Source organism: Pecten maximus, chromosome 11 (assembly GCF_902652985.1).
Source record: "Pecten maximus chromosome 11, xPecMax1.1, whole genome shotgun sequence".
Classification (NCBI taxonomy): Eukaryota; Metazoa; Mollusca; class Bivalvia; order Pectinida; family Pectinidae; genus Pecten; species Pecten maximus.
Window position 1 is genome coordinate 10,183,827 of NC_047025.1, and position 26,074 is coordinate 10,209,900.

Below are 26,074 nucleotides of genomic sequence, written 5' to 3' on the forward strand. Positions count from 1 at the left end.
CGATACATTTCGATATAAATTAAGAGAGGTATTCTTCTGTCGCTTCGAAAAGACGATGGTTAGTGGGAGGAAATAACGATATAACGAACGAAATGCCATCAAAAAGATCTCCTGCGGTGAGCACATTATCAAATGTCTAACTTATTGTCAGAGCGAATAATAGGTGCTAGAAAGGTCATGTCTACTGAAGGCGGCATATATATGTCCGGTTAAAGCTTATTTTACGATGTATTCCGTGTGCAACTGAAACATCACAGATATATGCTTACATAACCTCGGGTACGTTTCATCTGTCACGTGACCCTGTCGTTGTGTGCTTAAATAGAGAAACTAAGACGTACCGCTAACTTATCATTAAAATATTAAAAAAGGATCTACAGAATTATGTCGAAAGATAAGACGCCCATGTCGATGTATGTAGTGGACAAAATATGCGTATTTTTGTGAGTTTTCCTATGTTATAAGGTACACTTTCCTGGGAAGTGGAAAAAAAACAGCAAAAATACTGGATAGATCAGAGACTAATTTACGTTTTCAACTTCGCACACACTACAGATTTGTTACAAATGATATGGTATTTACCGAACCCCTGAGCATACACTGTCAACAAACGTATAGGCGATGCTTCCTGATTGGCTAATAGAATGATGTATAGTAATCATTGAAGCCAACTCAATATGACCCCTTGCGGACTGCCGTCGGGGGTTTGTAACGCAGTGCATAATGATAATATGTTGTGTGGCAGATGAAACAAACTCATACGGCAATGAGAGTTGCTTCCCCTTGCACAAGTAGAAGCTATCAAACACCAACATCTCGGATTAAGGAGCATTCTATCCAAAACGTGTTGAGGTATTATCTTCAAATGCGTATTAGAACAAAATCAAATGCTTGTTTCATGAAATGTAAAATCTATAAAATTTCCACGTTTCGGAAATGGCATCTTTTTCTCCCTGGTGACAGAAAAACAAACATTCAACCTTGCAGATTATGGAATAATCTAGTTATTGGTATGATTTCTACTATCAAGGTCCTATGATTAGTTACAGTGAAATATAATAAATTATTTTAAAATTTAGTTAAAAATATATATAAGATTTTATTCCTAGATCTGTATTTCTATATAACACATTTGCCCTTTGGCACCAATCCTGTTTACCTGTTGACGTAGTTGATCTGAGATTAATGGTACATGTTGTACATGGTTATCTAATATTGTCTTAGGCTATATGACAGCCGTCTTCCGTTTTATCATGTACCAATCAATCATATATACTCATACCTAGTACTTAGGACTATAAAAGATCAGATGTTACCATATTATACAGTCGGTTTTCAGGGACACCAAGTCCTGGACTGGGCTTTCGCCCGGGACAGGCCTGAACCGATACATGTACAGATGTATACCTATGTATGCTATATGTATGTGTGATGCACGTATAACTTTAATAAAAAGTATCATCAAAACAAGAAGATTCATTTCATTATAACAGGCTTAGAATTTCCCAGTTAAATGATGTAGTAAATTTAGGTATCTAATGTACACTTTGCCATGTAGTAAGAGGCTTTGAAAATGCAACAAAATTCTTTTTTAAGATAGATCTCAGGATATTTTTTATTCTTCTGAAATCAGACCGTTCATTAAGGCGACACGAGACATTGAAGAGAGGTCGTTTCTTCGTTGACCTTCTTTTAATATGTCAAAATGCAAACTAGACAGCAGTATCTGAGTTTAAGATTTACTTTATGAACAGTGAAAAATGTGTACACAGATGCTTCATTGTTTAAATTTTATTTTCAATTATATGTAAAACAATAACGGCACAACGTACTATATTACCGGGATTGTGTGGTGTCTCTATGTAGTAGTAGCTGGTTGCTACCACACTGATCACACGGGAGGTAATTAGGCATTTAGAAAAAAATTAAAGTGTAAAACTCAGGTTCTCTTACAAAAAATAGATGGTGGTGAAATGTCAAACTTTGTTTTGATACAACCTTTATAAACATACTATAAAATAGTGTATTTTTTCATATAAAACGTATTGTGCGTTGCTGTAGTAAAAGCACCAGTGAATATCTACCGTATGCTGGGTATCATGTTTTCAGACGATACCGTTTGATACAGTTCAGTTTGTTTATTGTCATTATGGCCAATCAGTACACGAACATTACAGAGCATACGATAGTACAATACACATCTCAAAACACAATAGAATTTGCATACTTTCGAGAGTGGCGAACTAGGGATTACAGCATATTTTCACTTTGTCAGCTGAAAAAATACCAAGTTGACACAGTTCCCTGGTGTTGTAAACATATAGAAAGTTTAAACATACATGACTTTCTCCAATAATAATTTTTATGCATCTGTATACAGCACTTCATGGATTTATTAGGGAGGGAGGGAGAGTATGAAAGGCCGGTCATGTCAAAAAACGAAATAAGTTCAAAACGTTGATAGTCTATGCATTAAAGTCATTTAACGCGTTAAATATAGACTTTAAAATTCTAGCTGAATACTAAGCGGAATGCAACAACACATTGGATTGGTCCGTTAATGGAGTAATTTTAATGCGTTGAAATATCGACGACTTTTAGCGCATTAAACTTATGCAGTTATTTATCACGTTAACATTTTATTATTATTATTATTCAACACGTTAACATTTATCTCGTTAGTATTAAACACTTTGATTAAAACTATTTTTAACGCGTTTTAACTCGTTAAAATGTTATGTTGAATACGTTAAATTCTAACGCATTAATTTATTTCGCGGTCGAGTGATAGGGTGGACGGGTGGCACAGTATTTACACACTTGCCTTTCACCTAGCTGTCCGGGGTTCGATTCCCCGATCGGAAGTTAATAGGTTTGGGCACCTACTCGACCACGCGGGTTCTCCTAGGATATTCCGGTTACCTCGCTCATTAGACCCGTCGAGGCGCGCTTTCATCCGGCCAACAAGCGTGATTTATAAAAGTTGATACAATTTGTTTCACAATTTCTATAAATTAAATAAAGTTTACATTTTACCTCGTTTTTGATATGAACTGCCTTCAAAGGAGATGGATGATACGTCCTCAAAACAGCTACAGTAATATAAATTCATACTTACCACTATCCACATGCGTTACCCGTAGTAATGATAAATAGCGTAATGGAAATACATACAAGTTACAAATTTTAGCTATTGATGTGTTCGATTTGGAACTCTTTATGTTGGGAGATTAGTAAACAAAGTGTGGGCAAGAACAGCATATTGTTGTCTCCTGCTTCTCTGGCTATCGCAAACACGGGACGTTAAACAAATAAAACTAAACCAAACCAATTGTTAGTTGCGCGTTTGGGGTTTAGCGTATAATTTAATCTTGTAACAAGTATTTTCATTTGCTTAAAAGATGGTGTTATCAACCAATAACGTTAAAAATGACGTCACAGTTTGTAACCCCGCTTTTCACTGGCTGATACAGCGGCCTAATAATGTCTACGAGAAAAAAGTCCCTCATTAAAAGTGGATTTTCACAGGATCGTGATTTATGAGGAGAGTATACACTCTGTCAATTTCACTTTCCTTAATATCCTTTTAGCAAACGATACAGTCTCTTTGTCAAATAAGGAAAGAAATAGCAGGTTTATCTTAAGAGGAATGGTTTTGTCTTTCATCATATTGCAATTAATAATTTACAAATGTTATATATATACAAATGTGATTACATATATGTATTTGGACAAAGATCCTGTTGCTATTTGAATTTCTATCATAACCAGATTTATATATACATGTATGTATGTATATATACATTTGCTACTTAGAAAACAAATGAATAATACAATTGATATGTGTACGTGAACACATGTAAATATAATCTATTAGGATTACTAATGTTCTAACAGGCAAGCATACACTGAAAAGCACCATAAATCTATGTATTCCAATGGCTTTGTTTGAACATTGTCATAACTGACAAATGGACGTTACACCTTGTAGATTAATTCCATCTTTAAGCATTTATCGGCTTCGAGTGTCTATTTTTATAAAGTTCATCCGCATAAATTAATATATGACTTTCACAAGTCTATAAGGAATGGCGAGTCCAAATACGACAACCCAACCATCAGTCCACCCTCGTCCGAGTCCACAGTCTTCGTCCGTAACACGTGTCCTGGGACGCTGTTGTACATCTCTGTGTCTTCAGTTCTATAACCCATACATTTCAGGAGGTAAAACAGTATTTATAACTGTAGCACACATTGATATTTAAAGCACACACAAATTGATGACGTATCAATGGATGATATGCACACACATTTAATAATGGATGGAATCTGTATATCAAAGATTTGTTAAAAATATAAATTATATGAAAACTATGAAAATAAATGATTAAAGAATTAATCAATCATGTAAACATTTCCTTAAGTACTGATCAAATGTACACAACAATTCATAAAGATAGCTGAGAGATTATAAGGCGTTTCTCCGGACAAGATACTGCATAACATGAAACGTTCGTGGTGTTACATTTTCGTGGTTTTCGTGGTTGCAATGGAACCACGAATATAAATACAGCGAATATTATTGTTTGAATAATTGTTATAATATTGTTACTTAGTTAACCACAAAGTTCAAATCAACGAATGAAAGTGCACGCGAATATTTCATATTACGCAGTATATTATAATGGCCATAACTTAAAAGAATTAAATTTAAAGGGAAATAAAAATGCAGGCGCATAAGTACACAGGGTACTGAATGAGTACATACGTTGGTATAAAGACAGATGGACTAAAGGAGATCATATTTCCTGCTTAAACCTTCGTTGGATTGGTATAATCCACGACAATAAATAATCCACCTACCCCATATAAACACCAAAGATACCAATTTCAGTGACGACATTTTGGAGACGGACGTCAGCTCCGGATTTAAGAAAATAAGTAGACTGTGGCCAAGGAAAGATACGCTCCATCAAAATATATCTCGCCCGTTCCTCAGAGTCCCTGATTTTAGTCAGTAAAGACTTGATATCAGCACCGTAGGTATTGTTACCTGCATATAAGTTAAAAACATCTTATATCAACTGGCTCCTTTGTATCTTGTATTGGTGTTACATGCTAAATTACTAAGTTACACGATATATAATTACGTTTATGTATATAGAACGAGGATGTGGTACAGTGGTATAAGCTGCGGGTATTCCTGGGTAGACGAGTTGGTGCCGTAGGAGCTCCGTTCCCGGTCAGGGACGAGTCATAAAGTTGTCCTCCGTTGTCATTCGTGTTTCTATGTTTTATATATATTACATTCTGCGTTTAATTTTCCTGAAGTATACGTATAAGCTATATTTTGAACTATTGCATAGATAAAATGAATATTACACGGTCACGTGTGGACTATTGAACACCGTGTGACGTTTCGTAATTTAGTCATATTTCAACACTGGCAGACGACAGTCATGGCGACTTTAACGCTTAAGGGAAAGTCGAGATTTGAGTGACTCTAAGCTTGGCTTAGTGATTATGTAATAAAACAAGTATATCATGGGTGTCTGTGCAATAATCTAGCACAGACACCAATGTTTTAAACAAATGTTCTATACGATTTGTGATCGTTTGTAATTTACTTGTGTCTTGATAAGGAGACGGATTGCCTCGAAAATTCGACAATATACTTGTCTGTATTGTCGTTATAACTTCATGACAAATTAAATATATGATATATAAATTTTGTTAAGAAATCCAAATGACAATGGATGGATGGATGGAACATTCTATGACATTCTATCGTTTACACACCCTGTTACGGTATGCGATCAAACAACTGTATACTATATATAAACATATAATTAATCAGTTCTTTTAAATTTACCAGTGAACAAGATCCACGTGACCTTGACCTACCTCCACCCTCTCTGCTAGATTTCAGGACGTAGCTCTGAGGATTGGCAAAAACAATCTCCATAGCCTCATCTCCATCCTCGCCCTATTACAATAACACGTGTAAACATTTGTTAGGCGAGATGAGATTTTGTATTTTGATGATATTTTCAACAAAGACAGAAATTTATTGAACTCGTGTAGCGAACGGAACATATCAACAATGGAACCCCGTCCGCTTTTTATGCCCAATTCCCTTGCACAAAGTGACTCTCTGATATCGTACCGATAATAACTACCTACCGATTTTAACATACACAAACGCAATTCAGGCGTAAAATAATTATAAAAGAAAAATTTCACATTTTTTCGCATTACACATTATAAAGTAATGTAAATAAAAAACGACGTCTTTTTTTTTAAAGAAAATGTCGTAGATCCAATGCGTTTAAGCGAGCGAGGCAAAATAGCATTTTACCATATCTAGACAAAATAATATTTTACCATGTCTAGACAAAATAGCATTTTACCATATATAGACAAAATGACCTTTTACCATGTATTATTGACAAAATAGCATTTTACCATATATAGACAAAATGACCTTTTACCATATCTAGACTGAACTGATTGACGAATGTTTCTCTGATGTCTCGTGCCAACTCAGGGTCCTTAATAAACCTCTCCACGGCTCCAGGACGACAAAGCTCCTGTTGGACCTTCTTTGTCCCTGCTAACTGACATTGGACGCTCGGGCACTTGATTGCTTTTGACCGCTCGATCATCAACCGAGTATCCCAATCCTGATCATGGAGATAAAGAAAAAAGTTTTTTTTTACATTTAAAAAGCAGCTTGCGGTTTGTTTTATCAAACTGACGAACTGCACCAGAGACAATTTAAAATTACTTCATTGAAAAGTGTTAATGTTGACATAAACTTTTCTATTCCCTTGTGTAATGACAAGTCAGACGTGCTCAGTTCTTGTGGATATATCTTGTGAATCCATTATCACCGCAATATTTATTATTTTGTTTATGTGAACTTATCTGCAATAGATAAAGTACAAGACGTTGATCCTTACCGAACCCTTGGTCTTGCTTTCCTTGTAGTTTCTCAAGGGTGTCCGTGAAAATTGATATTGATTGTAGTTGATAATTTGATCTCTTTTTGTTGATTTTTGAATTCCGTATTTATCTATTATATCATAATAAGCATTAATGTTAATACCCATGTGTTTACTTTGCTTTAATACGTTGTGGTCATATACAAAATTACTAATTCACCCCTTTTTTGGCGTAGCGCCAAAATCACTTCTACGAACCCTTTCAGATCTGTAGTGCTTCGGAGAATACCCCGTTCGGTAATACACAACAGCAACTTCATAGCCATCTCTGGAACACCAGGAAACACAAATAAGACACATGGGTGACATACATGTGCTACTAATGAATTTTACCTCTATTAACATGGAGGATTTGGTAAGGATACATTTATATTTCTTTATGTTATGAAGCCATTGTAATAAACCGCGATTATGATGTTTTTTTGGGGCTATGGCAAGTTGATCCTTATAATTTAATACTGTACACAATTTCTGTGAAAATCTTCTTTTGTTATTAGCTTTTCCCTTTTTTGAATTATTACCCCGCCGTATCAGCCAATTAAAAGTGGCGTTACAAACGGGAACATAATGTTTACGTCATTGGCGGATGACACGAATGTTAAGCCTTGCAATTAAAATGCTTGTTATAGCCAATATTAAATTATATCGATATAGCAAAACTCTAAACATCACATTTCTTTCTCCTTGTACTGTGTTAAGACTTTCCGGGTAAATCTGTATTGTACATTTGCCCTCGTTCTATCTTGTTTTAAATAAAATCTTGTTTTCGTTATCTTTACTCACATGATCAGTGCCTTATCCTTGATCCGGATACTTCCTCGATTTGTCATATCTTTAAAGGTGACATATTTCAACGGGACACTTCTGTCACATATAAATATTTCCAAATCTAACCGTCGCTGATCAAGCGTGTTCAGTTCCGGCTCTAATACTACAAACAACACGCATGCACTGAAACACAAATATCACAGATTAATAATACACTTGCATGGAATTATATGATTATGACATTTCTATTTCCCTTTATGCTTCCTCTGAATTAAAATATTTGTAATGAATAATGAGAAAGTTGTACTAAAACATTTATACTTAAATCAGGAAAAGTACTCTTATTGATTTGTTGCTTTGATATTTTCAATTTGAATGAATATGAAATTAATTTGAAATGCATTTTGAATGCTATCTAATATAAATTAATAAAAAAAGTGTACGGAATTTGTTTCTTAATTTATTGTCACCTTTTGTTTCCGTACGCCTTCCATGCTTCAACCAATCCCCGTGCCATTCCATGAGCAGGATTGTTTGGGGGTATCTAAAATACATAAGGACAATATACCGGTAAAAAACGGCTTCGGTCATCGAAGGTATGTGGAATATTTTATAGTTCTGGTTGTGAATAATTACAGGAAAGACTTCAACTGCTTATGCTAGTACAAAAACCAACATTCAATAAGCCCATTGCTTTGGTAGTGTTTTTTGCGGACTTAGATAACATTTGCATATATTTGGCTTCACTTACAATTGCTTAGAGGTTACGAAGTAGTTAAATATACCTATTTACCATTCATCCTCACAGACTCACGCCTCTTTCTGGTAATAACTTACACGTCAACATGTTATTGTAAATCATATATATTTACAAATGGGTTGAAAATGGTATAAATAGACAAGAACTATTATCAGACCCTGTTTAATTGAATTAATTATACCTCCCTTCCTGATTCGTGTGCCGATTCCATTAAACCCTCGCAATGATATGGACATTTTGTAAAATCTTTGGATGTACACAGGCAAAATGTCTTCATGTCGATTCAGGTCAAACTCAATCAATTTCAAATCAATAATTTCAGGTCAAATAGACCAGAAAACGAACAGAATAGACAATCAATGTCAAGAATTTAACTAAATTGACCTGAATTCGACATGAAATTGACACGAATTTAACATAAAAAATTCAGGTCAATTTCAAGTTAATAGTTTTTGAGGTCAAATTTATCTGGAGACAGTGACTGCGCATGGTAACATGTTAACGCTTTGCAAATGGGAAGGGAATTTTTTGTACTTTAAAATCGCTTTGGTGTTCATCTGAGAACATTCTTGGATTCAACGAGCATTGTAACAACGTCGCGGTCGTAGTAAAAGCAGCTAAACAGGAGTTCTAACATTTCTCTTCGTTTTATATTTTCATTTCTAGTACATTTTACCATATTTCAAACATGATTTGATGGTAAATTGTAAAATTAGACATAATTTGATGATATAACATCTAACAGGATTTGGTAGATTGTAATATCAGAGTTGGTAATGTGTATGCTTCAGCACTCGTTCAGGCATCAACACATTCCATATCGTTTTTGCTAATATCAAAATTTCACGGGTATCCAATGTTTTAATAAGTATGTTTTTAATTTGACCTGAATACTACATTATGGTGAAATTTTAACATCAATATATCCGTACAACACCACAAGACTGATGATTTACTCGATAGGTGGCACACATGTAGTGGCATGAAATGTACATGCAGCTGATGAGTTTGCAAGTCAGTTAAGGACAACGTACTGGTCGGAACGGAAGAAGTTCAAACGTTTTTTTCCAACATGATACAATTTTTGTATAATGTTGACTGTTCAGGTTGATAGGTTGTGAACAGCCTGATGGTGATTGTTGTTGCCACCCGAGAGTGGGTCATTGGAGAACACAAACAGAACCTACCTGCAAATCATTAAACTGTTTCCCAGCCAGTGTCAGAGAAAATCTAAGAACATCCAAAAACGCACAGAATGATTAGATACATTTGAAATAGTGGAGAAAGTTGCGAGATTTGTCCTGATTTAAACTCTTGTGTCATTTATATCTGACTACCTTTGCTTGGAATGAAGTTTGAATTTGAAAAAAATAAAGACCCTTTGTCACTTCTCTTGATTAGCAAGTGTTATTGCAGAGAGAACGGTAAACAAATATTTTAAAATTAAAACTAATATTTCTTGGAATTTGTTATATTATCAATTTCATAGATAACCCCATTGGCATGTTGTTGTACATATGAAGCATATGAAAACTATATAAAAAAGATCCATTAGCCCCATAATTTGAAACAATAGTGTGAAGTACGAAATATGGTAAGAAAACTATATCTTCAACGCACACATTCAGTGGTGGCCTTATTTTAATGACTGCGATTTAAATTAAGTTATGAGCTGGACTATTTTGTTAAACGTCCAATTATCAGCCAATAAGAGTTCCAATTACTAACTACTGTAATTAAGTTTACAATGGCAGTTAATTCATGTACGATTCAGATATAACACCAAACCTGTGACAAAAACCGTGTTAAACATCAAAATAGTGTCACGTACCTTTGGACTTTATCCACGTTTGAAATGAGACCGGCAGAACCGGAAGCTATTGTGTTGAATTCAACCTGCTTCATTTGTAAACCATCCAGTATTGAGTCTGAATGCGCATGGTCAACACTGGGGTCAACAGAGGTCACGTTTTTCATATTCATCATGTAGTCATTACGGAACATTCCAAGATGAATAGGCTGGGAATAAAACCAAATACAACTATAGGCATCCGTATACATTCTTTATATTGTGACTGTAATCACGGAAAAAATCCGGAACTTTTTTGTGTGAAGTAATTTTACTTTTCATTGGTTGACCTTTATCAGGTCAACCTTGTGCGTTTCATGTTCTGTTGGTGCCTTCAATATATACTTGTTTTAATATGGTAGTTATTTGGGATTATTGTTGTATTTTGGGGCTTCTTGTGATGCACGCATTAATGGAAGTATGGGCAATAAATTAATTAAAATGTAATTGTTTTTGTAGTTATGTAATGTTTGTTCATAAATGTGAAAATCTGAGTTGTATAGAATTGAATATTTTCGACCTGCGTCGATTAATGATAATAACTACTTTGCATAGTTGCTAACACTACATTGTAGTATCCATATTAAAAACAACAATATCTTCACTTGTCCATGCATTGTTTTGTCAATGAACATAAATGCTTTCAAAACGGACGTTACCTGGCCTTCGCGATGTTCCAAATGGAACCATGAAGACGGGAAAGAAACAGAAGACTTTGTATCGGATGAATTTCACCTTGATTATAATATTGTAGGTTTCTCACTGGATTTAAAGCTTTACAATACATTTGCGTTACGAAAACAAGGACACAATATATAGAGAATATATAACACTGTCTTCAGCAATACTAAATATATTTCACGAGTGGGGCTAATATTTTGATATCAACACAAGTGAACTATATTGGGTCTTACTGAAGAAACTAAGATATTCTAATTATTACAATTTTATAGCAAAATATATCAGCTTTCAATTTTCTCCATTGCTGTTTGTAAGGAGTCGTTTGATTGGTCGAATCAGAAAAAATGATATTTTTCACTAGCGATCAATATCAGAAAAAAGTAACAATTTCATAATTGAAAAATATCATAAAAAAGGGGAAAATGTCACATTTAAAAAGGGAGTAAATAAATGTGATGATATGTAGATTTGTATAAAACTATTTTTCCTTACCTGCGTAATACCTTCCTCATTCACTACTTGTACGATGTCCCATAAGCTCTTATTAAAGTCATCGACTTTGATTAAACTAAAACATGAACGAAAAAAACATTAAATTTGTACATGTAAGTATGAAAAGAAATCATTTTTATTATTTACGTTGTCGGTTGCAACTTGTTTGTAAATGTACATTTATGTGCCGAAAGCAATACATTTGTTAAATTAATTCATGATTTTAATCAAATAATTAGTTTTACGAATGTGAGCTTTATCGAAATGGTTCTATACCAACTTCAAAGATAAATTTTAAACATACCGGTTATAATTTGAAAGTATTTATTACCTTTAGCATGTTAAATTATAATACTCTATACAACTTCGTTATAGCATTCGTAAGGCTAAATGATATGATCGGCGATTATAAAAGTTTACGTGTTATATACAGCCATCAAAGCAAAATTAAAAAATGAAAAAAGACATTAAATTAGATGAATTACATCAATAAGAAAAATGGCAGTGCTTTAATGATATTCTGAACATGTTCATATTATCAGCGAGTGAATTATAGACACTGTCTAAAACAACTCACTTGCAAAGACATTTTTGTAGAAATTCTAGGTCGTATGAAACCATATGCATCATCTTATTAAAATGTAGCTGCGTCGCCGTGGCCTTAGCAAGAGCATCACGGGGAACCAAAGACGGAAAAAGAGCAATCGGAGCATAATGGACTCTCTCTGAATCTCCGGGCGATTCCGTTGAGCGAATAAGTACACCTGTTGGAAAAATCAAGGATATAATCAATGTGTCATTTTAAAGATTCCTCTTAGTCTTGATATTTGCAGCAGATGTTGAAAACCATCTAAAAATCTGACAATCTACAGCATATTTCGTATCATTATATGTATCTCATAGGAATAAGGTATTTGAGAGAAATTGCTGACAATATTTAAATATGGCACAAATTCTTACATGTAATTCTTAAAAGCTACGTAGCACATGCGCGAACGGGTGGATAATTAGTGGGAGCAGTTGATATCACTTGTGTATATCTTTTCTGCACTATTACAGCGTCAATAGCTGTTTGCTTTAAGTTAAACTTTATAAGTGTATGTATATATAAAGGACATTTGAGTGAATATATCCCTATGAATATGACCAGGTAAAGTAAACAATTTTTTTTATATTTGTTTAGCTTAGTAATCGGTGTTCGTTCATCAACATGATGCCTCGATGAAGTTATGTGAGCTTTTGGTTAAGGTTTCACGTCCTTGCAGCGGCCAGGGTCATATGAGGACATCTGCCAAGAGGACACCAACATCCAGGGTCATATGAGGACGTCTGCTAAAGAGACAACAGCGGCCAGGGTCATATAATGACGTCTGATAGGGAGACACCAGCGGCGAGGATCAAATGAGGACGTCTGCTAAGAAGACACCAGCAGCAAGGGTCATTTGAGGACATATGCCAAGGGGACACCAGCCGCCAGGGTCATATGAGGGCGTTTGCGAAGAGGACACCTGCAGCCAGGGTCATATAATTACAATGTACGCCTGATAAGGAGACAACAGCGACCAGGGTCATATGGGGCGTCTGCTAAGAAGACACCAGCGGCAAGGGTCACTTGAGGAGATATGCAAAGGGGACACCAGCCGCCAGGGTCATATGAGGATGTCTGATAAGAAGACACCTGCAGCCAGGGTCATATAATTACAATGTACGTCTGATAAGGATCATTTGAGGACATCTGCATAGGGGACACCATATCCAGGGTCATACAATGTATGAGGCCGTCGGCAAAAGAGATACCAGCGGCGAGGGTCATATGAGGGCATCTGCTAAGAAGACACCAGCAGCCAGGGTCATATGAGGGCGTCTGCTAAGAAGACACATGCAGCCGGGGTCATATGAGGACAGCTGCTAAGAAGACACCAGCAGCAAGTGTCATTTGAGGACATAGGCCAAGGGGACACCAGCCGCCAGGGTCATATGAGGGCGTCTGCTAAGGAGACACCAGCAGCAAGGGTCATTTGAGGGCGTCTGCTAAGAAGACACCAGCAGCCAGGGTCATATGAGGGCGTCTGCTAAGAAGACACATGCAGCCGGGGTCATATGAGGACAGCTGCTAAGAAGACACCAGCAGCAAGTGTCATTTGAGGACATATGCCAAGGGGACACCAGCCGCCAGGGTCATATGAGGGCGTCTGCTGCTAAGAAGACACCTGCAGCCAGGGTCATATGAGGGCGTCTGCTAAGAAGACACCTGCAGCCAGGGTCATATGAGGACGTCTGCTAAGGAGACAACAGTAGTAAGGGTCATTTGAGGACATCTGCTAAGGGGACACCAACATCCAGAGTCATATAATTACGTCTGAGGCACCAGTAGCCAGGGTCATATGAGGGCGTCTGCTAAGAAGACACCAGTAGCAAGGGTCATTTGAGGACATCTGCCAAGGGGACACCAACATCCAGGGTCATATGAGGACGTCGGCTAAGGAGACAACAGCGGCAAGGGTCATATAATGACGTCTGATAAGGAGACACAAGCAGCAATGGTCATTTGAAGACATATGCCAAGGAGACACCTGCAGCCAGGGTCATAATTACAACGTACGTCTGATCAGGAGAGAACAGCGACCAAGGTCATAAGGGGGCGTCTGCCAAGAAGACACCTGCAGCAAGGGTCATTTGAGGACATATGCCAAGGAGACACCAGCCGCCAGGGTCGTATGAGGGCGTCTGCTAAGAAGACACCTGCAGTCAGGGTCATATGAGGATGTCTGCTAAGGAGACAACAGCGGCCAGGGTCATATAATTACGTCTTAGACATCAGCGGCCAGGGTCATATGAGGACATCTGCTAATAAGACACCAGCAGCAAGGGTCATTTGAGGACATCTGCCAAGGGGACGCCAACATCCAGAGTCATATGAGGACGTCGGCTAAGGAGACAACAGCGGCAGGGTCATATAATGACGTCTGCTAAGGAGACAACAGCGGTTGCCAGAGTCATATAATGATGTCTGATGAGGAGACACTAGCAGCAAGGATCATATGAGGACATCTGCAAAAGCGACACCAGCAGCCAGGATCATATGAGGATGTCTGCTAAGAAGACACCAGCAGCCAGGGTCATATGAGGACGTCGGCTAAGGAGACAACAGCGGCGAGGGTCATATAATGACGTCTGATAAGGAAACACAAACAGCCAGGGTCATATGAGGACCTCTGCTAAGAAGACACCAGCAGCATGGGTCATTTGAGGACATATGCGAAGTGGAAACCAGCCGCCAGGGTCATATGAGGACGTCGGCTAAGGAGACAACAGCGGCCAGGGTCATATGAGGACGTCTGATAAGGAGACCACACCAGCGGCGGGTGTCTTACGAGGACGTCTGCTAAGGCGACTACAGCTATTAGGATCATAGGGGACGTCTGCTTAGGACACACCAGCAGCCGTGGTCGTATGAGGACGTCTGCTAAAAAGACACCAGCAGCCAGGGTCATAAGAGGATGTCTGCCAAGGAGACACCAGCAGCCAGGGTCTTTTTCCATTGTCATTTGAAACGAAAGAATTGAATGACAACGAAAAGAAATTCCGCAGTCTTGCTTTAGAAGGATATATAATTTTTGTGAATTAGTAGACACTTGTTCCAAATATTTTACAATGTATTCGCCAACGTTTTATATCTAGTATTGAACACCAGTATAGATCAATTAGATTTAGTAATGATTTATGACCATGTTATTTGTGTTAAATACACGTAATGAAGAATCTGTCATACTGAGCATATTTTATGTTCTGAACCATTACAGTTATCGAAATAACATTGGACAGTGCCAGTACAATGCACCGACAGCCTTACCCGCATTTTTCTTTTATTTTGTGGATAGATTATATTTACCTGTGTCTCAGTTCACGGATCAAATTTTCGCGACCACGTCAATAGCAAAAATATACAAGCTATACAGTTTCGCATAAAAATCTCTTGCTATATGATTTGGTTACATCTAAACTGTTATTAGTGCAACTATAGTTAAGCGCAATGATTCCACTGCAAGGTTACCGCTTCATCGAACTATGCACAGAATTTGAGTGGAATGATTAGGGGGTCGGCTGACGCCCAGTTTATTTAAGTTTTCAAGTATATTCGTTATGTAATAGCGCAATACGCTAACTTTCTAAACTGAATCAATATACTTGTTTGGTGATCATTATATGAAAATCAATTTTGTAAAATCTGGAAAGTTGATAATTTAAATACGATATTTGGTATTAAATTGATAAATGACTATTTTTGGCCTTGACAGAACTGTGGAAGTTCATCTTCATGTCGCAGAGCATCAGAGGAAACGTCCGATGCCTGGCACGCCCTAAGACAACCAATCAGAGAATCGCCGAAATTCAATGTCATTCTACGATATGTTTACCACACTTTTCTGTCCTGTAGGAAGGGCGTAAGAATTGTACCCGCTGCCTTCCCCATTGCTATTATCGTGAGAAGCGAAGAAAGGTATCTTATCTTTCTAGCAACTTTATTCGCCCTAATGTCTCCCCTCGCCGAGACATGCTTCTCCTGCAAAGAGCTCAGCATTGTGGGGAGTAGAACGACTGACTCGCTTGTTGTGATCACTACAATGTGAGTATAAGTATAATGCTAGGTGTCTTCTGCAGCATGTTTTGTTGAGGCAAAGTAGACATCAGTTCCGCGCTATCACAAACATACCGCAGCCTCCCAAAGTACACACATACACTAGATACAGGCATCTCGCTCACAGGGGAGGCCGCCCTTAATCACCACAGCTGCTGGTAGGACGTTAAACAGTAATTAAGCAAACAAAACCAAACGAAATCATTACACCTTCGAATTTACCTCTCTGAATTTACAATTGGTTTTTAGCTCACCTGCCCGAAGGGCTGGCTTATACCGTCGCCCGGCCGTCCGTCCGTCCGGCGTCAACTTTTCCATTTAAACAACTTCTTCTCACAAACCAAAAGACCCAGAGACCTAATATTGGGCCTGTAGCATGCTGGGGTGAAGAGCTACAAAGTTTGTTCAAATGAATAAAGTTGACCTTCATTCAAGGTCACAGGGGTCAAAAAGGCTGAAATCTTTGAACGACTTCTTTTCAATAACTAAGAGTCCCAGGAGGTTAATATTAGGTCTGTATCATGCTGGGATGAAGCTCTCCCAAGTTTGTTCAAATTAATGACCTTGAGCTTCATTCAAGGTCACAGGGGTCAAAAATGCTAAAATCTTTAAACGACTTCTCAATAACCAAGAGTCCCAGGCAGTTGATATTAGGTCTGTAGCATGCTGGGGTAAAGGGCTACCAAGTTTGTTCAAATGAATTACCTTGACCTTCATTCAAGGTCACAGGGGTCAAAAAGGCTGAAATCTTTAAACGACTTCTTCTCCATAACCAAGAGTCCCAGGAGGTTGATATTGAGCCTGTAGCATGCTGGGGTGAAGGGCCACTAAGTTTGTTCAAATGAATGACCCTGACTCACACTCAAGATCACGTCGGTCAAGAATGCTTAAATCTCTAAATGACTTCTGAATAGCCAAGTGCCGAGAGACATTATATTGGCCTTGTAGCATGCTTTCAAATAACTGCAGGATTCAAATATGAAAAGATCACTGCTTTGCAGGTGAGCGATTCGGGCCCATTGGACCCTTGTTACATATATAGTAAGGACAAATCACTATTGTGTTTATATCAAGTATATCAATAACTGTTTCATTAATTATGTCTCGTCACGTACTGATGTATATAAAATACCGTTGTCGTCACAACCTAAGGATGGAATGAATATTTTATTGTTATAGCTGATTGTTTTCGTGGTAGTTAATTTCATTATCGATTTATCTGATTCTCTTAGAACGTTTATTTTACATTCTCTTGTATTGTTTGTTATATGCCCGATGGCTCCAAAATAGCATCATCAGCGTCGGTGATAATGGAAACGTACATCTTCGTACAGGTGCAATCATGTGAAATTTAAAAGGTATGGTTTGCCCTGCCCGACCATGTCGGTTTTCCACGAGTACTCTAGTTTCCTCCCGCTGAAAAGACCCGTTTGCGCGATTACATCCGGGCTACTAAGTGTGATTAATTTAAATTGAATGTTTTGTATCACAATGATTATAAGATTAATAATTTTTGCTAACAGCCATATTACTATCAATAAGCACTAAGCCAAAAGATACACATACTATATCATAACATATTGTTTGGCCCAGTTTGAAATATCCTGACTCCCTTCATCATGACTAATGGCTACGATTCAAGAGATGAGTTAGTTGTGTAGTACATACCGTGCAGCAAGGCATAATGTTTTGTTCTCGTTATGATGTCCTGTAACGTCTTCTCATTAAGAGAAATCCCGTCTAATTCTAATACTGTAGCCATGTTTACGGATTATTATGGAATGCATTCAACTCGTATCCTCCATCTGTCGGCGACTCTGTGAAAACACACGTACATTAAAGTGAAATCATATTAAGTGTGACACATCATTAATTATAAGTTTTGGATAATGAGCCTTGATCGCCTGTGATCTATTCCAGAAAAATACTTGAAGCACTCTAGTGTTACCTATATTTCACATTAAAGTACAAAGTCTTGGTGTTTTGTGTGCAAGGCATGTTATGTAACCTGAAGGAATGGTAATTATATATGTATACATGTACAAGATCAAAGACACTAGTTTCTAGTCAATGGAACACAACTTAATGTATTATGGTTATAAAATTAAAATGAAGAAAATTCAACATTTCAGCATTTTAAAAATAAAATATGACAGAACTCAAATATTTTAAAATTCCCCGAAACAAAAAACATAATGCAACATATCTGCTTAGTGATTGCAATCTAACTTATCAAGGTAAGCTTAAATATATTATTAAGATTTATAGGAAAACAGGTATGTACTTTAACACGATGTCTGCTTCACTATCTATATTATTATTTTACACTCAAACCTACAGCCATACACTGTTACGCTTGTCTGATCTGCGACTTTGCTGTGAAGTCCGTGTGAATACTTTATGATAAGCCCCTTGAATACTAATAACCTAACGCGATGCTAGAAATGCTTTGTTCTTATTGTTTATAGTCCCGTAATATAAGGACAGTATAAAGACAGTACATACATGAAAGAACAAACAAAGGATCACATAAGACAATTTTGTTGTCCATATACTGACTTGTGTGGTCTATTTCACGGCGCTTAATAAATCGCGGCTGTCCCGGCCGGACCTAGTTCGAGAGTATGAAATTTTGCGCCACCAAGCCTTATAAACATTCTACAGTTTTCCTTGGGTAAGTATTTCGCGCTATATTTAATTACCGCGAATTTACCGCGAATATAGCGAAATTATATACCCACGAATATTAACAACTACACAATATTTGCCATGTTTCATTATATTGATATCCGAATGGGCTGGTTATGTTCACTTTTGTTTCTATTACTTTACTGGACGTCTTGGAGGGCATCAATAGTTTTGGTATTTTTGAGAAAGATTATGAGAGTTTATATAATATAAAGCATTTCATTGAGATTTTCAGCAAATACATGAGTTCAATTTCGCCCCGAGTGATTCTTGAAATAATTGAGATTTTCAGCAAAGACTTGCGTAACATCTATGGCAAGCCAAGTTGTCATTTAATCACTGAGCAACGTTGATTCAGGATGTTACAAAATGATATCAGATATCTTATATAATTATATAAGATATCTTATATAATTATATAAGATATCTTATAAACTTTATAGGATATCTTATATACTTTATAAGATATCCTATATAATAAATTATATATCTTATATAATTTTCTTTATAAGATATCTTATATAATTAGATTATAAGATATCTTATGAAGGACGAGATTTAAATTTGAGATAATGAACTTTCCGCCACTCGATGAAGGAGCCGAGATGAAGCTGAAACTACATATAATGCTTTGAAACATATTTATAATTGCCATATATGCTCCGTGCCTAGCCGATCGTGGTCGTGGCAGAGGGTTGATTGTGTATGTTCAGCGTGCCTTCCAACAAAACGGAAGTTACCTTACAGAGGGAGTAGTCATTCTCGAACTTTTAGGTTTTGCCGGTCTCACGAGAGTCTCGTTCTTATTAATATATATTTTTAACTTTTCTTTATAGAATATCCTATATATTATATAAAGATATCTTATATCTGTTATGAGATATCTTATATACTTTATACACTTTTCTTCATAGAATATCCTTTATATTATATAAGATATTCTATAGAGAAAAGTTTAAAATATATCTTTTATGAGATATATTATATACATTGTGGTGTACTTTATAAGATATATCATAAAGAAAACTTAATAAGATATCTTAAAAAAGATATAAGATAACGTAAATATTATATAAGATATCTTATAAAGAAAAGTTTATAAGAAATCTTATATCTTTTATGAGATATCTTATATAGGATATCTTATATATTATATAAGATATCTTATAAACATATAAGATATTTTATTTAATTTGGTAAAATACTAGATCAACATTGCTCAGCGAATAAATGACACTTGGCTTGCCATAAACATCATTCAATTTTGCCCAGAGTGATCCCTAAACTAATCAATGACTCTATAAATGTCCACAACTGTAGTCAGCAATGTTGAGAATAGTCATGGATCTGTTTACATTCAAAGTCGTAACGCTGTGTCGACGGGACATTTCAATGCGGTATACATATATTTTTACAAATTATTTGAAATATATTCTTTATTACCATGCATTATACGCTGATATTCATGAAAAATGAACGCAAATTCTTACAAAATGCTATCCGTAAACGGTGTCTTAATATTGTATTTTTGGTTATATTCGCTATATTCCCATTTACTATAATTTGAATATAAATGCCCGGCGAACATAAATACTATAAATAATAAATATATATTATTCACTTAAGTACTGAAGGATGTGTACAAGGCGGTGTTGCGCGCATGTATACATCACGAAATAGTTTTAACAGGGACAACTTCTAAATACAGTCCCCGCCAAATCAGATAAATTTATTATACAAATACAGACTTTGGTTGAGGGCAATCCATGGTTTTACGGACCTGCCCTTTATTTTATTACATGATTTATATGGTATGTTATATTAACCTCTGCTAAAAATACATCTCAGCACAAATGACATAATTTCTATTTTTAACAGGAGTTAATATTGACTCCTCGGTGATGTCAAAAGGTGTTTCCAAGGAAATAATTGATGTCATGTGATCTCATTAGGACCAATGAGTGATAGTGTTACATACCAATCATATCACAAAATATGACCTTGTCCTAAGCAAGAACGCTAAACAACAAACAAACACTTCTGATACAACTACAATTAGACAGATAGATCACTAATAAACATCTCAATAATTCCGGTTTTACCCAACCGACCTTAAAGCCATTGTACATTTTTGTATATGCTTTCACTCGGTGTACTGAATTACAATGCTATGCATCGCCTTAAAAACTTCATTGACGACAGCACATTCATGATTATACCACCATAAACTCTCAAAGGAAGACTACCTCATAATTGTAGTATAATATTTGTGTAGGTTATATTGTAATCACGGACAACCAAATTACATGCACATTTAATGATAATAGAGGCGTCTATGGGAAATCATTTCTATTCAGCTAACATATAATGTAATTATCATCGAATTCTTATTTTGAATTTAGTATTAAGTAAGGCAATATGTACATGTAGTCAACCTAAACTGAATTATTTAATCAGGAACAAAAAAGTGTTTGAAATTAAAAAAAATACAATGTATATAGCTTCAACATGCGATATATCGCCGCCTTTAGCAACTTCTATTATATTTCAACTATTTTCTTTTTTTCAAGGTCTACTTGTACATGGTGCAAGTTAATACTTAAGCCAATGTCACGTACGTGTTTAACAGTGTATCTTCACTTACCCAGAACAGTAATTACAAGTTAAGATACACAAGCGTAAATTATCGAAGGTCAAACTAGGGTCAACAATAAAAACATGCATATTATTAAGTCGTTTGACGGGTACAGGACGAAGAACGTGAATGCATTTTACTAATTTAAGTTCAAGTGCGTTCAAATATGTTGTAGTTATATTTCAATCATGTTCAAAAGATAAATTGCCGCTCATGACCTCCTACGGGTTTTACAAGCTATTCGGGAGTCAGACTATGGTGAACTCCAGACGAAAGTACGTTAAAGTACGTTAAGGTTCGTTGAATTGCCCTGAAGTAGGTTATGTCTAGGTTGATTTACCTTATCTAACGGCTGAGTGACCTAGGCTTTAGTAAGTTTTATATGAGTGGGCGTAAAGCAAAAAACAAATAAAAATATCTAATACAAATCTATAAAAAAAAACTTTATTTAAAGCAATCAAGCACACCGGAGCCATAGATCTAGATCAAAAAGCATAATCGATTTGCGTGTATAAACTTTTATGTACTAAACAGTATATGGAATATCAGCTTAAAGCTTGTTTTCCAATCCTAAATTAAAAAAAAAATGTATGTATACTTGAATGTATATTGAATAAAACATTTGTAAGCTAACTAATTTATAGCTTCGGAAATATATTTGTTTTATTTTTATGGTCATATTAGCGTATTTTTAACTTTGATCTTGCAATGATATTATTCACATATTATTTTTTTCGTTTTATATATATATATATTTCATGTCGCACATTTTATTATCACAAGACATTTTACACACACACAAGTCCTGTACACGTCAAATATAACAAACACACAAACCACCCTCAAACATATGGACACACTCCCCCTCCCCACACTCACCCTCCCCACACTCCCCCCCCCCCCAACCATCCACACACACAAATATCCTCATGTATCTTATTACATTCAAGTCATACCTACCATTATATCTACTTCTTTAACAGTATATTTGATGGTTTGATTGTGTTTCCATTAAATTTCTAGGTACATAAGTGTTTGAGCTAATTGTTTTCCCTCCAAGATTTAAATCATAAGTAATTATTTTCAACGAAGCATGGGTGTTGGGGGTGTAAACGACGGGGGAGGGAGGGAGGGAGGGAGGGAGGAGTTAACTATATTAATAAATATACCTATATACCGTTATGCCATTGGAAGACCTTCTTTTCAAGTTGTGAGTTTTCACGTCAAATGGTTCATACAAGAACGGAACATATCTTAAAAAGATAAATCGTCACATAACTTTGTTCTCGTCCCCAGTACTAAACTGGTTGACTCATTTGGTTACGACATGGATTAAATACCTGGGGGTATGCTGTCAGAATTATCAAAACATATATGCTGTGCGGGTTCAAACTCCATCAGATATATTTACTGTCCCCACCCAAAAAATAATTGGATTTTAAACCTTGAATTCAAACCCTCCCAGGTAATAAGGTGCATGCGATGGAATTTACTTTATTATTTGTTTAATAATGTTATAAGACAATGTACACTGTATCTATTCGCAAAGTTGAACCACATACAATTTCTAAACATAATACAACAAATTATACAAATTGATATATAAGCACGATTATTTAATTTTGCTGCATTTAATAAATGAAAACTTAAAAACACTTCAACGTAGACCGACTAAACGCCACAAATATAAATTAATACTACTACATTATATTATGTAGCTACTAGAGTCATAAAGTGTCCATCTCATTGTGTTTTAAAACATTAATTATATTGACACAGGAAATATACACTGGATTTTCAACCACTTTGTCGTCGTTAAATGTCACTGTAAATAGTCCTTAATACCCGTCCAGTTAGCATGACAAGATATACATCCTATATAGAAAGTTAGTAAGGTTAGTCAACCTATAATAACGGTTCATTCACCTACCTTCACTTGTTCCTCCAGGACGTCTTCACTTCGTTTTCTAACTTGAACTTTCCTTTGACCTTTACCCTTTTTCATTGAACACTTTCTCATCACTGTCCTATGATATAAAAGGAAGCATTCAGCACGGGAGCCTCACTAAAGCCACACAAAAGCCTCAGTGTTATTGCTATTTAATCTATCTGTTCCTACTGTGATGCCCACAGCTCCCGGTGAATATGTGTGTAGTTGCTGGTATGGTTTCTGTAAGAGAAGCTGTTGAGACGATTGAAGACCAATGTTTATAATTTGCTTGATGGTGGCTGTGCAGTGATGTGTTTCGGTTGACGTCGATGTAATGTCATTAATCTATATGTATATTTTACATTTATTAAACGCTTCAGCGAACGAACATTCATCAAGGCGAAGTAGATCAATTCAATTTCTGATGTGGGCCTTATAACAGGCTAACCATTCAGGCAATGTATATATACATATATATGTCTCTTGAATCTTGACAAAATGATATCCTGGGTCATAACATCACACAGATCAATACTGCAAAATCTTAGTACATGTGATCCAGTGGGTAGTTTACAAATTCACACTGAAGCATTCTGTCACTTTCATTTATTTTTGTATTCCCGAAAATATTACCAACATAATAATGAACACTATTTAAAATCTTCAAACCTTCATCCGATACTGTCTTAAGTAAAATACAGCCCAATATTCTAATGAATGTATGCATTATATGGAACATTCAACCCTAGTATAAAATCATCGAGTGGAGTATCTAAATACATATGTGTACCATGCCAATGGCATTCCAGTGTGATTACACTATACAATTATTTTTTAATGTTGGGTTCGTCATTGTCAGACACCACTTCATGTTGCCTGTATGCAATATAACCTAGGTCTATTTCACCAGTATTCCAAGGTATAGATGTATGGTAATAGGAAAAATTGACCGCCACGTGTCAAACACATGGTCTAGCTGTAACCACCAGAGTCTGGTGATCCCTACCAGTACCTGTACCAGACAGCTAAACGGAGTTACCACGGGTGTCAGGTGTCCTATGTTGTTGTGGCCCGACCTACATCACTGGATCGCATTAGCTGACGTCCCATGACTGTCGTTGAAGTAATTATAATTGATATGTTCCTGATAGAGTCAGTCCTGGTGTGGCCTTGGAAGGGGTAACATCTAAGCTCGATACTCAGTGCATGCATGTTAACAATGTATGTGAATTACTTTAAAACAGTTAATTGTTCCTGGTTGTATAGTATTTTAAGTACAACAGAGAGTAACACAGGAAAGCCAGTATAACCGTATACAGAAAATCGTCGACTTCCAAACGACAATATAAATTGAACTCGTTAACATACCTAGTTGTTGCTCTGTCAAAATTTTGTATTTTTCTCATTTCTTTTTTTTCAAGTTCAAGTTCTGTATTAACTTTGAGTCTTCCTACTCATCAGTATCCTACACATACACAATATACAAAATATAACATTAACAACATCAAAAAATAATAAATACGTGCCAGACACAATATTCTCGGAGAGTATAACTAAGTTTTTTTGTTTGTTTTGGAAATTGTTTATTTTCTTCCATACATATGCATACATGTAGCAATACATAATATTGGTGTATATATAATTGCAACAATTACACTTTTTCATACGCTAAATAAAAAATTCGCTTATCAATACATGAAGTATACCTCAGATGCAGTTTCGTCCCAATACATTAAATCGTGCAATCGTATAAAATGAATGTGTTCATCACGATTTCATATTATCTCATTGTGTAATGTGGTTGATAGAACATGCTCTTTTATATATATATATATATATTATTGTGTTGCTATAGCTATTTGTGGTATACTTCAGGTAAGGATATTGCCATATTAGTTCAGAAGAAAACTTTTTATACATGTAGATATAAAAAAAAAGACATACATAAAGACTTCTTACATGCACAGACTCATACTTTAACAGTAATAGAGTTCTAACAGTAATAATAACAAGTTTTTCTTTTTTTGATTTGTTACGTTATAAGTGCTTTCAAATCAACCCATCGTTTTTCAAATTTTTGGACAGTCATATTTTCCCTATGAATGTACTGTTCAATTTTGTAATGTTTTTCTAGTTCCATTTTGAATATAAATAGAGCAGGCAGATGATTTTCATACTTTTGCTTGTATATGTGTAATTTTGCTAAAACAATAATTAAGTTTATGTTGTTTATTTCGTTGTCCGTTTTCCCAAGGATAACATCTGAATTAATCAAGAGAGTATAACTAAGTTAATAAAAATTCTTTTGGCATCTGCCGCTTTGATATATTTGGCCAATTTTTCTAATTCTTTGGTATTTTGTTCGTTAAATAACTGTATCAATTGAAACACATTCGTTTTTTAAAATAGTTAATTTTCATATGACGTATATCAGAATAACATGGGCATTTTAGAATGAACTTATATTCATCCTCGACATCATTTCAATTGCATAGTCTGTAGCGTTACTGGTCTGTCTTGGGCACTTCTTCATCTACCCATACAAATACAGTCACGTGCGCGCAGTAATATAGTTGGTGTAAGGGGGATAACTCGTACCGTCGTCTGCAAATTGACAAATAACAGCTT

The 26,074-nt window shown here is 35.8% G+C and overlaps 1 protein-coding gene across 2 annotated transcripts; it reads right to left on the minus strand.

The window, feature by feature from the left end:
* Nucleotides 1-1,776: 1,776 nt before the first annotated feature.
* LOC117337321 (glutathione synthetase-like) lies at nt 1,777-23,678 on the minus strand. Of its 2 annotated transcripts, XM_033898240.1 has the most exons (13): nt 23,447-23,678; nt 17,862-18,010; nt 12,132-12,318; nt 11,555-11,630; nt 10,364-10,551; nt 9,720-9,762; nt 8,243-8,316; nt 7,788-7,955; nt 7,203-7,272; nt 6,492-6,683; nt 5,905-5,986; nt 4,864-5,053; nt 1,777-4,201 (listed from the first exon to the last, which is right to left on the minus strand). In XM_033898240.1, exons 2-13 carry the CDS (start codon nt 17,953-17,955, stop codon nt 4,072-4,074), a joined length of 1,494 nt encoding a protein of 497 aa, XP_033754131.1. In that variant the 5' UTR covers nt 17,956-18,010; nt 23,447-23,678; the 3' UTR covers nt 1,777-4,071. The 2 variants fall into 2 exon arrangements, with proteins under 2 accessions (XP_033754131.1, XP_033754132.1); XM_033898241.1 differs by lacking the exon at nt 1,777-4,201 and having other exon boundaries at nt 4,891-5,053; nt 5,873-5,986.
* Between the last annotated feature and the right edge of the window lie 2,396 nt (nt 23,679-26,074).

What these genes read in the sequence shown, in the direction of transcription:
- LOC117337321 (XM_033898240.1), bottom strand. Translation starts at nt 17,955, where the DNA reads ATGGCTACAGTATTAGAATTAGACGGGATTTCTCTTAATGAGAAGACG. An exon ending in ACATTATGCCTTGCTGCACG is followed by an intron (nt 12,319 to 17,861) that starts GTATGTACTACA and finishes TTTTTCCAACAG; the next exon opens with GTGTACTTATTCGCTCAACG. An exon ending in AACGTGGATAAAGTCCAAAG is followed by an intron (nt 9,763 to 10,363) that starts GTACGTGACACT and finishes GGATGTTCTTAG; the next exon opens with ATTTTCTCTGACACTGGCTG.